At 53.1% G+C, this 12272-nt stretch overlaps 1 protein-coding gene across 12 annotated transcripts in view; it reads right to left on the reverse strand.

The window, feature by feature from the left end:
- IRAG1 (inositol 1,4,5-triphosphate receptor associated 1) overlaps positions 1–12272 on the reverse strand; it is a 132273-nt gene that overhangs the window by 51228 nt on the left and 68773 nt on the right. For 6 of the 12 annotated variants that reach the window (XM_070626338.1, XM_070626332.1, XM_070626340.1 and 3 more), the window contains 7 exons: positions 8987–9087; positions 7819–7889; positions 5455–5628; positions 4297–4374; positions 3469–3521; positions 3218–3262; positions 1380–1997 (listed from right to left, as the gene is read on the reverse strand). In XM_070626338.1, the coding sequence (XP_070482439.1) occupies positions 1380–1997; positions 3218–3262; positions 3469–3521; positions 4297–4374; positions 5455–5628; positions 7819–7889; positions 8987–9087 (1140 nt within the window). Of the gene's footprint in view, positions 1–1379; positions 1998–3217; positions 3266–3468; positions 3522–4296; positions 4375–5454; positions 5629–7818; positions 7890–8986; positions 9088–12272 lie in introns of all 12 variants that reach the window. The other 6 variants (XM_070626336.1, XM_070626331.1, XM_070626342.1 and 3 more) reach the window with 1 other exon arrangement.

Here is a 12272-nt window from a genome sequence, read left to right on the forward strand (position 1 = left end):
AAAGAAGGAAAGGAAGGAGCCAGCAGAGGGTGCTCTGGCCCAAATGGAAGTCTAGACCAGGGCCCTTGACCTGTTTCCTTAGCAAGCCAGAGGCCCACAGCGAAGCAGCCCTTGGCACACTGGATTGGGGTGCGGGTGCTCAGCTGCCAGGGCAGTGGTCAGTGGCATGGGGCCTCCAGGCTCTCTGTGACTTTCTTTGCTGTAGAGATAAACTTGTAGGGGTGTGGGGGTGGCCTGCTGCCTAGGCCTGGCCCCTGATGCCCAGACGCCCACAAAGGCCAATGCCTGGCTCTCTGGCCCTTTGGTGCCACTGTCCCCAGAGATCTGGGACTCTGGCTCACCATGGGCAGCCCCTCCAGGCCCTGTGCTGATCCACTAGTTAGTGAGGTCTTCCTGGCTGTGTGGGGTTTTCTGTAAAATGCTACCAGCAGCCAGGGCCCAGCTCCCCAAGCCATCAGCTCAGAGCATCGTGGAAGATTTCTGAACAAGACTGTGGCCAGCATCAGAGTGTGTCCCTGTGAGCACAGAAACCCCCTCACTTGCCCCTGATGTTCTCAGGTGCCTCATTTCCTTCCCTGTCCCATGTTCCCTCTGTAGAGGAGCCAAGAGAGCCTTGTCCAGCTCCAGCTGTCAGGGCGCCAAGTACCACCCTGTGGGGTCCCAGCTGCCTCTGTCTGTGACCTTCTGGGTCACAGAATGGACTGAAGATTCCTTTGTCCTGTTAATCTCTTTGCCTCAAACCCTTTGCCTCAATCCCCTACATCTCTGGGTAGTCCCCAGTCACCCCTTGCATAGGGTGGCAGCCCCCTGAGAGACCATTGTGCCTGGTTTGATGGCCAATGAAAACTGGGGACATCATGGATGTTGCAAGAAGTTCACCATGGGGGAGCAGCCCCTCATGGCCATTGTTACACTGTGGGCGGATTGGAGGCCCTTTGTTAAGAGGCATCAGGAAGGAAAGCTTCCTGTGTTACAAAGTCCATCCTTGCCTAGCCCAGTCCCAGGCAGGACAAGGCGCTCCATCAAGGGCTTCTGTTTATAAGCTACCAGCTCTGGCTGGAGGGGAAAAACACAGCCCAGGACTGAGGGCCCATGTGTCCTTCCACGTACCCACCTTCCCCTTGAAATGTGGCTTTGTGTGGCAACTCTATCCCAGACCGACCTCGCCCTGGTAAGTGGTGCGAAAGCACCTGAAACTGGTGTTTATGAAGAAGCAGCCGCACAGTGGGCCTGACGGCTCAGGATGGGGAAGTTTAGGGCCCTGCAAGTCCCCAGCCTGGCCAGAGCTGCCCTGCCCCAGGGCCCAGCCTTAGCCCAGAGGTCTTCAGCCCTGGAGGGACCTGGAGTGCACACCCCCCAGCTGGCCCCCAGGAACCCACCTCACGGAGCTTGGTCAGCTTCTGCATCCGCACGGGCTGCACTTGTATCTGAAAGTCTTTGAGTCCAGGTGCCTTGGCCAGCTTGCTGCCAGCTTTGCCTGCAAAACGCTTCTCTTCCTCTGCCAGTGGTAGCTTGGCAAGTACTTTCTGCAGCCGGGGACCAGGTTCTTCGGGGCCACTGTCCCAGGAAACACCCCGCAGCAAGGGGGGCCGGGACACAGGGGGCCGTGGCTCGCCTTTGGAGCCAACCTTGGACCCTGTCGGCTCTCCAGCTGTGCCTTTTCCCTGGGGGGCTGTGGGAGCCGCCCCTCCAGAGCCAGGGACTGGACTTCTGGGCAGAGGGTTGCCCTCCCTGGCTGCCTTCAGGAGCGGCTTGCCCAGCTCGCTCTCAGCAGGGCCAGGCTGGGGACTGTTCAGGGCCATCTTCCCTCCACTGCCTGTGCCAGAAGCTGGGCCCTTGGGTGCGGCCCCAGGGTGCTGGAGGGGGTCGAAGTTTTCCTTTTGTTCTATAGCAATCTCTTTGGACTTCTCAGCTGTAGGAGAGCGAGGAGTCAGCCTGCCCTGAGACACTTTCCTCTGGTCATTCTCCTTCCGGTCAGCTAGCCCTTTGGGGACATTCTGAAAGACACAAAGGAGAGCTGGGACCCTGGAGGCAGGTTGGGGAGGACATAGGTGGGACCACTTCTGCGGTGGGGCCTCTGGCCCCACAGACTCTGCCCAGGGGCGGTGGTGTGTGTGTGTGTGTGTGTGTGTGTGTGTGTAGGGGTGTGGGCTAGGTGGAAGGACAAGACATCTCAATCAGGTCTGAGCCATTAAAGGGGACCCACAGACAAGCCCGAGGTTTGTAAAACAGACAGGACAAGGGAACCTGCGATCCAAAACCTGCCAAGAACTTCCCAAGGGCCAGGAGCTGAAAAGGACAGTGGAATAGAGGGCAGCTTGGGGACAGTCAAAAGGGTTGGCCTTGAATCAGTTGCCCCAGATTCTAGTCCTGGCTCTGCCTGGCAAGGCTTGACGATTAGGGACTCAGATTTCCCATCAGGTTTGGGAACCCTCTGACATTACATGAAAATGTATATGTGTGTTTGAGTGTGTTCTGTGTATTTTTCTGGAAAGAGAACCCACAGCTTTCAAGAATTTCTCAGAGAGTTCCATGATCCAAAAGAGGTTACGGATCGTTGGGTAAGGTGATTCTTGCAAAGGTGATACCGTACTGCTCAGAAGCTGTGAGATTCTGCCTCTTCCTTCATTTCCCAAGGGAAACCTGCTTTGTGAGGGGCATGTGGGTCTGTGTCTGGGTTTTGTGTGGCTGTCTTGTGTGTGTGCTGAAACTCTTCCAGAGAACTCTACCCCAGACCCAGTTCTAGATGAGCGTGTGTTCTACGCTGCCCTTAACACCACCTTGACCACTTTGCTCTGAGCAGGCGTGGGCCCCCCTATTGCTCATCAGCAAAGATGAGGTTTTCCTGGCTGTCCCCAGGAAGAAGCCCAACCAGGGGCTGGAGCTTCCCTGGAATTTTCACTAGAGTGGACAAGAGCAGCAGTCTCATCTGGCTGTTGCTGGGCCCCATGGCCTCCCTGGTCACCGACCAGCAGTCTGAGTAGGGGTACAGGGTTATGAGCAGGACCACCATAGCAGTTCCCCCACTGAGTCCTGTCTCCTCACCCCCTCTGCCTCAGACTTCCAGTCATGATAGGGCAGAGGAACCAGCTAGCTTCCCCAGCTCAACCCTCCACTCATGCACACCCACTTGCAGGCTGCCCAGGGCCACCTAGGCTTCTGGGACACTGTGTCCCCCACAGCCATATCATCCAAATTGGTCAGAGCTCAAACTCACAGGCTCGCCAAAGAGAGGTGAAGAGACTTCGGCCTCATTCCCCTTCTGCTGGAAGAAGCAAACACGAGTCAGTGGGCCATGCGAAGAGACCACATCTCCTCTTGAATCACTCTTGAGGAGGCCCCTGGCAATGGGGTAGATGCCTCCCCCACCCAGCACCTCACCTCTACTGGGGCATGGAGGGCCTCTGGAGTTTAAGGGGTAAGAGGGGATCCAGCTGACATAGAAACCCCAAATGGGGTCCCTGTTACCTGCGGTGGGGCTCCAGGCAGAGGGGACTGCGGGCCACTGCACACATCCAAACCTGGAATAATCCAGACAAGGTGAGTGGTGTCCAGCACCCCAGACTCTCAGCTGTCCCTTTAGCAAAAACACTCCTATCTCCCCAGAATGTCCTCTCTTACCTCCCTAGGCCTGGGAGCCACTATAACGCCACCATTTGTCGAGGACCTCCCACATGCCAGGTTCTGTGGTGAGCCCTCATTTCATCATCACAGAAACCACACGAGGAAACTGAGGCAGAGGGGAATCGAGGTCACACAGCCGAGAAGTGTCAGTGCTGGGATTTGAATCCAGGCTGCCCGGCCTGAGCCTGAGCTTGCCTACACCTCTGACAAGGGCAGGCTGCTCTCCCTGGCACCCTGGCCCTTCCCCTGCTTGTGAGGGTGTGGCCCTGAACACAGCCTAATGAAAGGGAAGAAACCAAAAGCAAAGAGTGGCCCCAGTAGAGGGCTTTCCAAAGGAGTTCTGGGGTGACCTCCCTCTGAGTCCGCCCTGGACAGACAGCACCAGTCCTAGGCCCCTTCCTGCAACCTTGCCCCCGGCCTCACCCAGGCTGCCTCATCCTGGGCTGGGCCTGTCTCCCCACACTAGCTCAAACCTCCACAGAAAGTACAGCTCCCTCCTCTGAGGCAGCCCAGCCAGGCCCAGCTGGGAGCCCCCTGGGGCAGGGACCAAACAGGGGACATGACTGGGAAGCCTGCAAGATGGGAGGTGTCCTAGTCAGGCCAGGGGAGGGACTGAGCCATCACCCAGAGGGAGAAGCCAGGGTAGGAAGTGCCGGGGGTGTTGGGCCTCACCAGGCGGAGTGGGGACGGTGAGCGAGTTGCTCCGAGAGGACACAGGAGAAGCTCCGGGGCTGAGGTTCGGGGAAACAGCTGTGGAGACAGACACAAATTGGCCAATATTCCTGAAGGTTTAGGACTCCAGCCTAACAAAGACATCTTTTCAGGTATTTCTGAGCCCTGGGCACTGGGTGTCCTGAGTCAGGGTCAGGGGCTGACTCTGGACTGCCATGTGAGGTTCCTACCAGAGCCTAGTGCCTCCCCCTGCCAGCCCAACAGAGGGGGCACTCGGGTCATTTTGGGGGTGAGAAGTGGGGTCACACTCTTCAGCCTGCTTGGCCTGACCTCAAAGCACCTTCTAGAAACAGAGGACCTGGCATTGCTTGGCAGGCACAGCTCTCAACGCTGTACCTCCTAGACTTCCCAGGATGGCCCTGAATTTCCAACGCTCCCTGTGCCTCCTAAGTACATTCAGGCTTGTCCAAAACCTGCCCCAACTTTTTGCTCAGGAAGAAGAGTGACTTTAGCCAAAGGGAGAGCAGGGGGATTTCAGGGCCCAGGAAAACCTTCTTTCTAATCCAGAAATTCCATAAAGATGCCAAAGACCACTTTCACTTCCCCACAGTGCCTAGGATCCTCCCCAGGGCCCACAGCTGGAGACCAGGGAGAGAGAGCCCAGAGCTGGCCTCTCCGTCACTGAGGAGGTGTCGATAGAGGAGGGCCTCCTGGGGAGGGTGAGGATGTCACACAGACTCCATCCATGCAGGGTGACCCAGGGGTCTGAGCCTACGGGCATCACCCAGAGGATTTCTCTCCATGCAGGATTCAGGGATGGAGAGCCCAGGTTAAGTTCATGGGTATCATGTAGGCTGACATTTCTTGGCGGAACAGGAAGATACAACGGTCACATACAGGGCCAAAGAGCAAATAGAGGAGTTTTCTGGGCTAGACTTGGGTCAGTATTTTAGAGCTTCTGAAATGGGGCAAGATGCCCTCTCCTCGCAGGATCATCTCCATAAAGCTCGGTCCTCCCAGGGCCCAGGGGCCTGGGGGCAGGTGAATCAGAGGCCACCGCTCTGCTCGGAAGCAGGGTTCCCAGTGCACCTGGGGCCTGGCCCTCCCACCCCCCACCACACCTCGGAGGGGCTCAGCGGGGCCACCTATGCGTCTTACCTGCTGGGGAGTCTCCGGGGCTGCTCCTGGACTTCCTCCCACGGCGGGTCAGGAATCGCTCACTCACTGACTTGGCTTCTTCTAGCAGCGCCAGGTTTTTCTTCTTGTCCTCCTCTGAGATGCTGATGTCAGGCAGCTGGTCATTTACCAGGTCAATGACATGCCCTGCAGGGTCTGCAGAGGAGGCAAGCTCAGGGTGAGAGTCACGGAGTCCTCCAGCGCGGTCCAGAGGCCCTGCCTCCTCACCCTCACCGGGATGCTGCCAGGAGGGGACCCGGCCAGCCAACCTCGGCCGACACAGGGCCAGGGAGAGGGCTGTGTGGGGACGAACGGGGCTTCCTCAGCAGGCCTCGCCCCTCTGGCTTGTCGTCTGTGGCTGTGGCAGGTCCTCTGTCACTAATGCTCATGAAACCATGTCAGGTTCCCAGGCGTATCCTAAACTCCGCCCGCAGGGAAGGCCATCAGGAGTCCCCGCCCCATGCTACCTGCTCCCCTGGTGTGCTCTTCCTTCAAGTCTCCATTTCTTCAACAAGCTAGTGAGCTTAACGTGTGTGGACGAGGGAGCACTCCAAAGATCACGGGCCGAAGATGCGGTCCCATGGCCACCTTCTCTCCCTTCTTCCCTCCACTCCCATCATTTACCTCCATCATTTCCCAAAACTGCCCCTTCTCCAGCAGTGTTCTCTGAGTGAACGACACCACCTTCCACTCAGCTGCTCAGAAGCGTGGGAGTCACTCCCCACTCCCTCTTCCTTAGTCCCCCCACGTCCAACCAAACAATCATCAAGTCCTGGCATTGACCTCATAAATATCTCTGGAACTGTCTCCTTGTCCGCATTCTTGCTCATTAGCTCTTACCTGCACAATCACATCAGCCACCTCCTAGGTCCCCCACCTCCCGGCGATCCCCTCCCTCCCATCCTCCACTGCCTGTCAAAGTGACCCTCCTAGGAGCCATGTCTGACCATGCCGTTCTCCTGCCTCACCTCATTGGGATTCCTCACGGTCCCCAGTGTGACAAAAGCCAATCTGCTGACCTGGCATGCTCCTCCTGAGGCCCTCCCCTCCAGCCCCTGGATGGTGAACAGCTCCCATTACGCCTCCCCAGCCTCCATTCCCCCTTCTTCTGGTCATAGCTCCTCTGTTTGCATTGGGTGAAACCCCTCCGAGTCTCAATTATGTTAGTCAGGAAAGAGCTGCCATCCATCGGCCACCTCAGCCCAGTGCCAGGTGTAGGACCGTGTACCAGCCTTGACCAATCAATGAGTTCAATTCCCCTGGCCACAGTGATTGGCTCAGGGACGGCCATGGGAGGCCAAGGAGAGGCAATCCTGGGAATTGCGTTGGGTATATGGGGCAAAGGAACTCTCTTTCCACTGATAGGATGCAAGCCTGGAGCTGCTGGTAGCCGTTTGCCAAGAAGAAAGCTAACACACAGAAAGGAGACCCAAGAGATGGGACGGGACGATTGCTAATGGCCCAGCATGAGCACCTGGTTCCAGCACTACCTGAAACCACAAGCCCTGGCTTTTATGTATTTTTAGTTTTTTGGTGTAAGCTAGTTTGAGTTGGGTTTCTATCATTTGAAAGAGTCCTAACTAATACACACAGCAGAGCATTTAGTTGCTGTTATGGTTCCTGCTCCCCCACCACATCACTTCCTCCTCCTGGAATGCCTTCCCTCCCTCTTGTCTATCTGTCCAACACTCTAAGGCACAATTCATATACTCTCTCCTCTGGAATACCTACCCAAACTTCCCCCTCCCCAGAGAGAATTAGACTCCTTCCTGCCCCAGTTTTCCCAAATCTTCTGTGAAAGTCCCTACAATACGGTGTCCTGATTCTATCTGTTCACTTCTCAGTCTCCTCATAGACTCTGAGCCACCTGAAGGCAAGACCGAGTCTGTATCATAGCTATGTTCTGATGGCCCAGAGGAGGCCCTGAGAGACCATGTAGGGAACGAGCAGGTGGTTGGAGCAGCCAGCCTTGCACTCGGGCACGTGCCTACCTGGATGTGGGTCTTTCTAGCAGAAGGCAGAGGGCTCTGCCCCCTGAGCCCCAGAATGGAGCCTCACTCAGCTGTTCTGTCTCTCTGTGACTTCCTCATCTTCTTCATACCCTGGTCTTGTCTTTTTACCAGAAGAAACTGAAATAAGATATCACACTTTTTCTGGGCTCAAACACAGAGGGGCTGATCAACTTTGTCCTGCTGGCCTTGTAGGGATGGGCCTGCCCGAGGACAGGAGAGGGCAAGGGGCCCGGCCTGGCCAAGCTGCCAGACCTCGGTCTTCCCCCTCAAATACTCCTTCAGCTGGACCCCTATCTTTGGCTGCAGAAATAGGATAAATTGGCCTAGCCCTTACCCACAGAAGTCAGCGAAGCAGTGGAAACCTTCAAGTGTCGGTGAGAAAGCCTCCTGTGGGGACTGGGAGCTCTGAAAGACAGAACAGAGCCGTCTTGTCAAGAAAATTTGTCCACGGCTTGGAAATAGGCGAACAGATGCCTGTATATTCGTTCAAAGTCACATGACAGCATCATCTTACAAGCTTGTCAAACTTGGGCACTTGTTAGAAATGCAAATTCTCAGGCTCCACCCAGACCTACTGGATCAGAAAGTCTGGGGGTGGGGCCCAGCCGTCTCTGATCGAACAACCCTTGCAAGTGATTTTGATGCATGCTGAAGTTTTCAACCCACTGCCCTAAGGAGATGTAACTTTGACTGTCCAATATTTATTAGGGCTCGGACTCAGTGACCATCTAACTTGTAGAAAACTCATAAAATATAACTAATTGTTTTCTGGTAGAAACGCAGATGATTTCTGTTTGGGAGTAAAGAGAAAATACGGTTTCATTGCCTTGTAGAACACTAACTTATTTTATGTCTAAATTAGCAGTTTTATTCCAACATTCTTTTCCTCCCTTGTATTTTCCTTTGAACTGGCTTTGTTATCCTGATGGGTCCCCCATTAACGAATTAAATAAATGTTTGATACATGCTCACTATATATTTGCAGGGGAATTATCTTTGTAACTCTTTGAAAATTGTAGTTAGACAATCTCATTCCAGCTGGACCAATGCATGAGCTAGTGCTGTGTAGAACGGAGGCAGGGACGTCCTGTCACAGGAGAGCCAGTGTCCCTCCCGTGGGATCCACCGTCTTCCACACAGGACCCCCTTTGGCCAGGGGCAGGATTCTACAGTCAAAGACTCACATCTTTCAGGTCTGTTTGCAAATATCTGGTCAGTTATTACAGGAAACTCCTCTGCTACGATTTGTGCTTTTCTTAAAGGCTAGCAGGGCGCAAAGAGACAAATCTAGGAGAGAAAAAATAATCTAGGAGAGGAGGGGAGAAAGATAAGGGAAAAATCCCAACCTCTCTCTCCTGTTTTCAAAAACTACTTGATTGTACTCTCATCGATAAAATGACCCAAGAAAGAAGAAAAGATTTGTAAAAAATATAGCTGTTTAATCCCCACGTTCTAAGAAATATTGTTCCTCACAGAGCAAAGGTCAGGCACATGGGATGTACCTGTTGGCCAGGTTTTTGTCAGTTTCTTCTTCTGGTGAAGTGGCATCCCCAGTCAGGACAATGGCGGGTGGACTGCAAGATATTCCTGCCGTGGGAGAGCCCTGGCGGGTTAGAACAAAGACACAGGTGGAGTTAGGCTTGGGATGGTGGAAGCTTCCAGGAAAACTGGAGCTGGAGCAACCATTCTAGCAGCATGACACTCAGAGCCATCCTGATAAGGGGACGAATGCAGTTAATTTGGATTATTTAGGGGGATAAAAAAGATAAGCAGTTTCTCTTTCATTCACTGGTAGGCATAATTCCCGAGCTTAACACGGTCCACTTTTCATTCCCTAAGATTAGGGAACCTCTAAGCCACCCCTTAGTTAGTGCTCACTGACAATCTAGGAGAGAGCGCTGCCGAGCCCTCAGGCTGTGACCAGCCCGGCTGGGGAAGGATGGAGGGGCCAGGAGAAAAGGTGGTGTGACCCACACATGCCTGATATTCAGTGACACGCCTACACTTGGGTAATTGTGACATTTCAATAAAAGGGATTTGCTCGATAGGTAATGCTGTTTAATTTTTGCAACTTTGTAAAAATGTTTGTCTAAATAAACAACACATTTCTGAAATTAGAACAAAAGCTATTAGCCAGTCCTTAGGTTTTGGAGGTATTATTTCACAACTAGTAACAAAACAAAACAAAACTACTAATAGTCAAAGCAAAAGAGTTGCTGATATCCTAGGTTGGTGAAGCTGTAGTGAAATTGTTATACTCCTATGCTGCTGACGGCTGTGTGAGTTGCAAAACCATATCCGGAATAAAATAAATACTTCTTGGGTGAGCGAATGAATGAATGAAATAAAAGCAACGTAGGAGACACAACAAGACCCAGAAAGATGTGCGTCAGCCTGTGTTTCCCTCATCGAAACGGACTGGGGTAAAAATGGGACCAGCTAATGGTCATACATCGTGTCTCTGGTTCTTTGGCTGTTACAGTATTTCCTTCTCAGAATTATTTATGGCTGTGCCTGGGAGACTCTCTGGGGTTCTCTCATATGTTCCTTCATCATTTTCTTCTCTTCTACTCTGCCCTGTTTACTGGAATGTGTCACCAGGGCTGTCTGTGCACACGCTACCATCACGTGCCAAGGTCCTGTCTCCTTGTGCTCCGGAGCACGTCACACCACCTCCCACTGTTGGCGTGGTCTCCGGCAGCTTCAGAGCAGTGGGTGCCCTTCATCCCATTGCCACTTTCTCTGGGGGCCACGTCCTTCTGGAGCTGCCAGGCATTAAGTATTTTTACCTCTACTGGCTCCACTGTAGCCGTGGCCTGAGGGCTGCCCTCGCAGAGCCCTCAGTATGCAGGTGTTGGTTCCTTGTGAAGTGAGGAGGAGGCCCTCTCCCTTTTTCACATTATTCCTTGTTGTTAAATGGGTCCCGTACAGTGCTGGCTGGACTTCCTAAATCCTACAACTTTTAGTGAAATCAGTTCCTCCCAGTTTTATTTGCATATCTTCCCTCCTTTGGCCTCAAATGTAAGGCAGGGTGAGCTAGCGAAGCGTCTCTGTGTGAGAGCGCAGCCAGGGAGTGCCAGATCTCCGTGTTCCAGGACCTTGTCAGCTGGAGGGAGCTGCAGAGGTTGGGGGAGGGGGAAGACTCAGAATCTCCAGGGAAGGGAAGTTTGCGCAGCCTTTGGCTGGATAGGAGGAGTAGGAAACAGCATTGCCATTTGGAAGAGTCATACAGACCTGGGCTCTGCTCATGAGTTTCTGCTCATCGTCTATTAGCTGTGTGTCCTCGGGCAAGTTATTTAATCTCCCTATGCCCCGTGATCATAAAATCTAACAATGTTGATGTGAGGACTAAAAATAATGTTGATAAAGCACCTAGCACGCGACTGCTGTTTTCAATAAATGATTATATTACTGTGAGATTATTTTTCTCTTTCGTTGAACCAACACATTTTAGTTATCCATCATGTGCCAGAAGCAGCTTGAGATACAAAAACCCTCAAGGGCTCACAGTCAAGCAAGGGATGCAGAAGTAGTTAATACTTATAATAAACACAAGATGATAAGGGATGGACCACATTCTCTGAAGGCTCAGAGGAGAGGAAAGAAAACTCTCTTATCAGAGGAGTTGGAGAAGACTCTCCAGAGGAGGGGATATTTGAGCTGGGTTTTGAGGGTTGAACAGGAGCTTCCAAGATAAAGATATTAGAGGAGAAGTTTTGGGCAAAGGGAACAGCATTATCAAAGGCATGACTGGGCATTATGGATTCATCAGTGTGGCTGGAGCATGGACTGTGGAGTATGTGAGATGGGAGAGTCCAGGGATGGGGGGAAAATATGAAACTAGAGTAAGAGGTTGAGTTGGCTTCTGAAGGACCTTGGGTGCTGCTCCAGGGAGTTTGGTCTTTATGGTTTTGGAGACAGAGAATGCTGAGGGTTAGGCTTAGGAATAACTTGACTACCCAAAGAGAAAACACAGAAATGTTGACAGCAGATCCATCCGTGGATCCCCACGATTCACATTGGTTGAGATGATGGAAGAGGCCCAATTGTTAAATCATCCATCTGCCCCATAGGAATTTTGAGGAGCTCCTGGTCAATTGGAGCTGTGTCACTCTCCATTTGGACACCCACAGTTGGCCAAGGTAAAGTGATAGGGAGTCAGCATGATGCTTGTGGCTAGAGCCAGGACCGGCCAATCTGTTCCCAAACTGCAGAGCTCCAGTCCCTCCAAGAACACGACATGCATCCTTCTGTCAAGGACTCCTCCTGGAAGAGACTCCCAGGGAGTTGGCCCTGAACGACTCTTTCTATCGATAGTATCGCCTCCATGGGCCGGTGGTGAGCTGGTCACTTGCTTTGTCCTCCCGTTGCACTGTCCCTCAGTTCCCACAAGTGTAGGAGGGTCAAAGGCCCGCTCTGTCTCAGAAGAAACTTATGTGAACAAAATGAAATGACGAATGTGACTTAGAAAATGACTTTGCTAAGTGTCATATGGTCTACAAATACCCATTAATCACCGTTATCATTAAAATGAATGGTGGCCTCCTCCATTCTCCCCACTTTTTGTCCACCAGGCTCCCCCAGTGGGAGGCCAACAAGGAGCAAAGAGGTTGGGGCCTTCCAAGGGGCCAGGAGGAAAGCAGGAAGATCCTGGGGCATGGTGTGGGGCCTGAGGACACACGTGGAACAGTACCCAGGGAAGCCGCTCAGGTCAAGAAGGGGAAGCAGTGTGTCAAAATGGCAGGTGATGGGCTGGGCTGGGGCAGGCAGGGCCAGGGGCAGGGGCCA

Source organism: Equus przewalskii, chromosome 6 (genome assembly GCF_037783145.1).
Source record: "Equus przewalskii isolate Varuska chromosome 6, EquPr2, whole genome shotgun sequence".
NCBI lineage: Eukaryota > Metazoa > Chordata > Mammalia > Perissodactyla > Equidae > Equus > Equus przewalskii.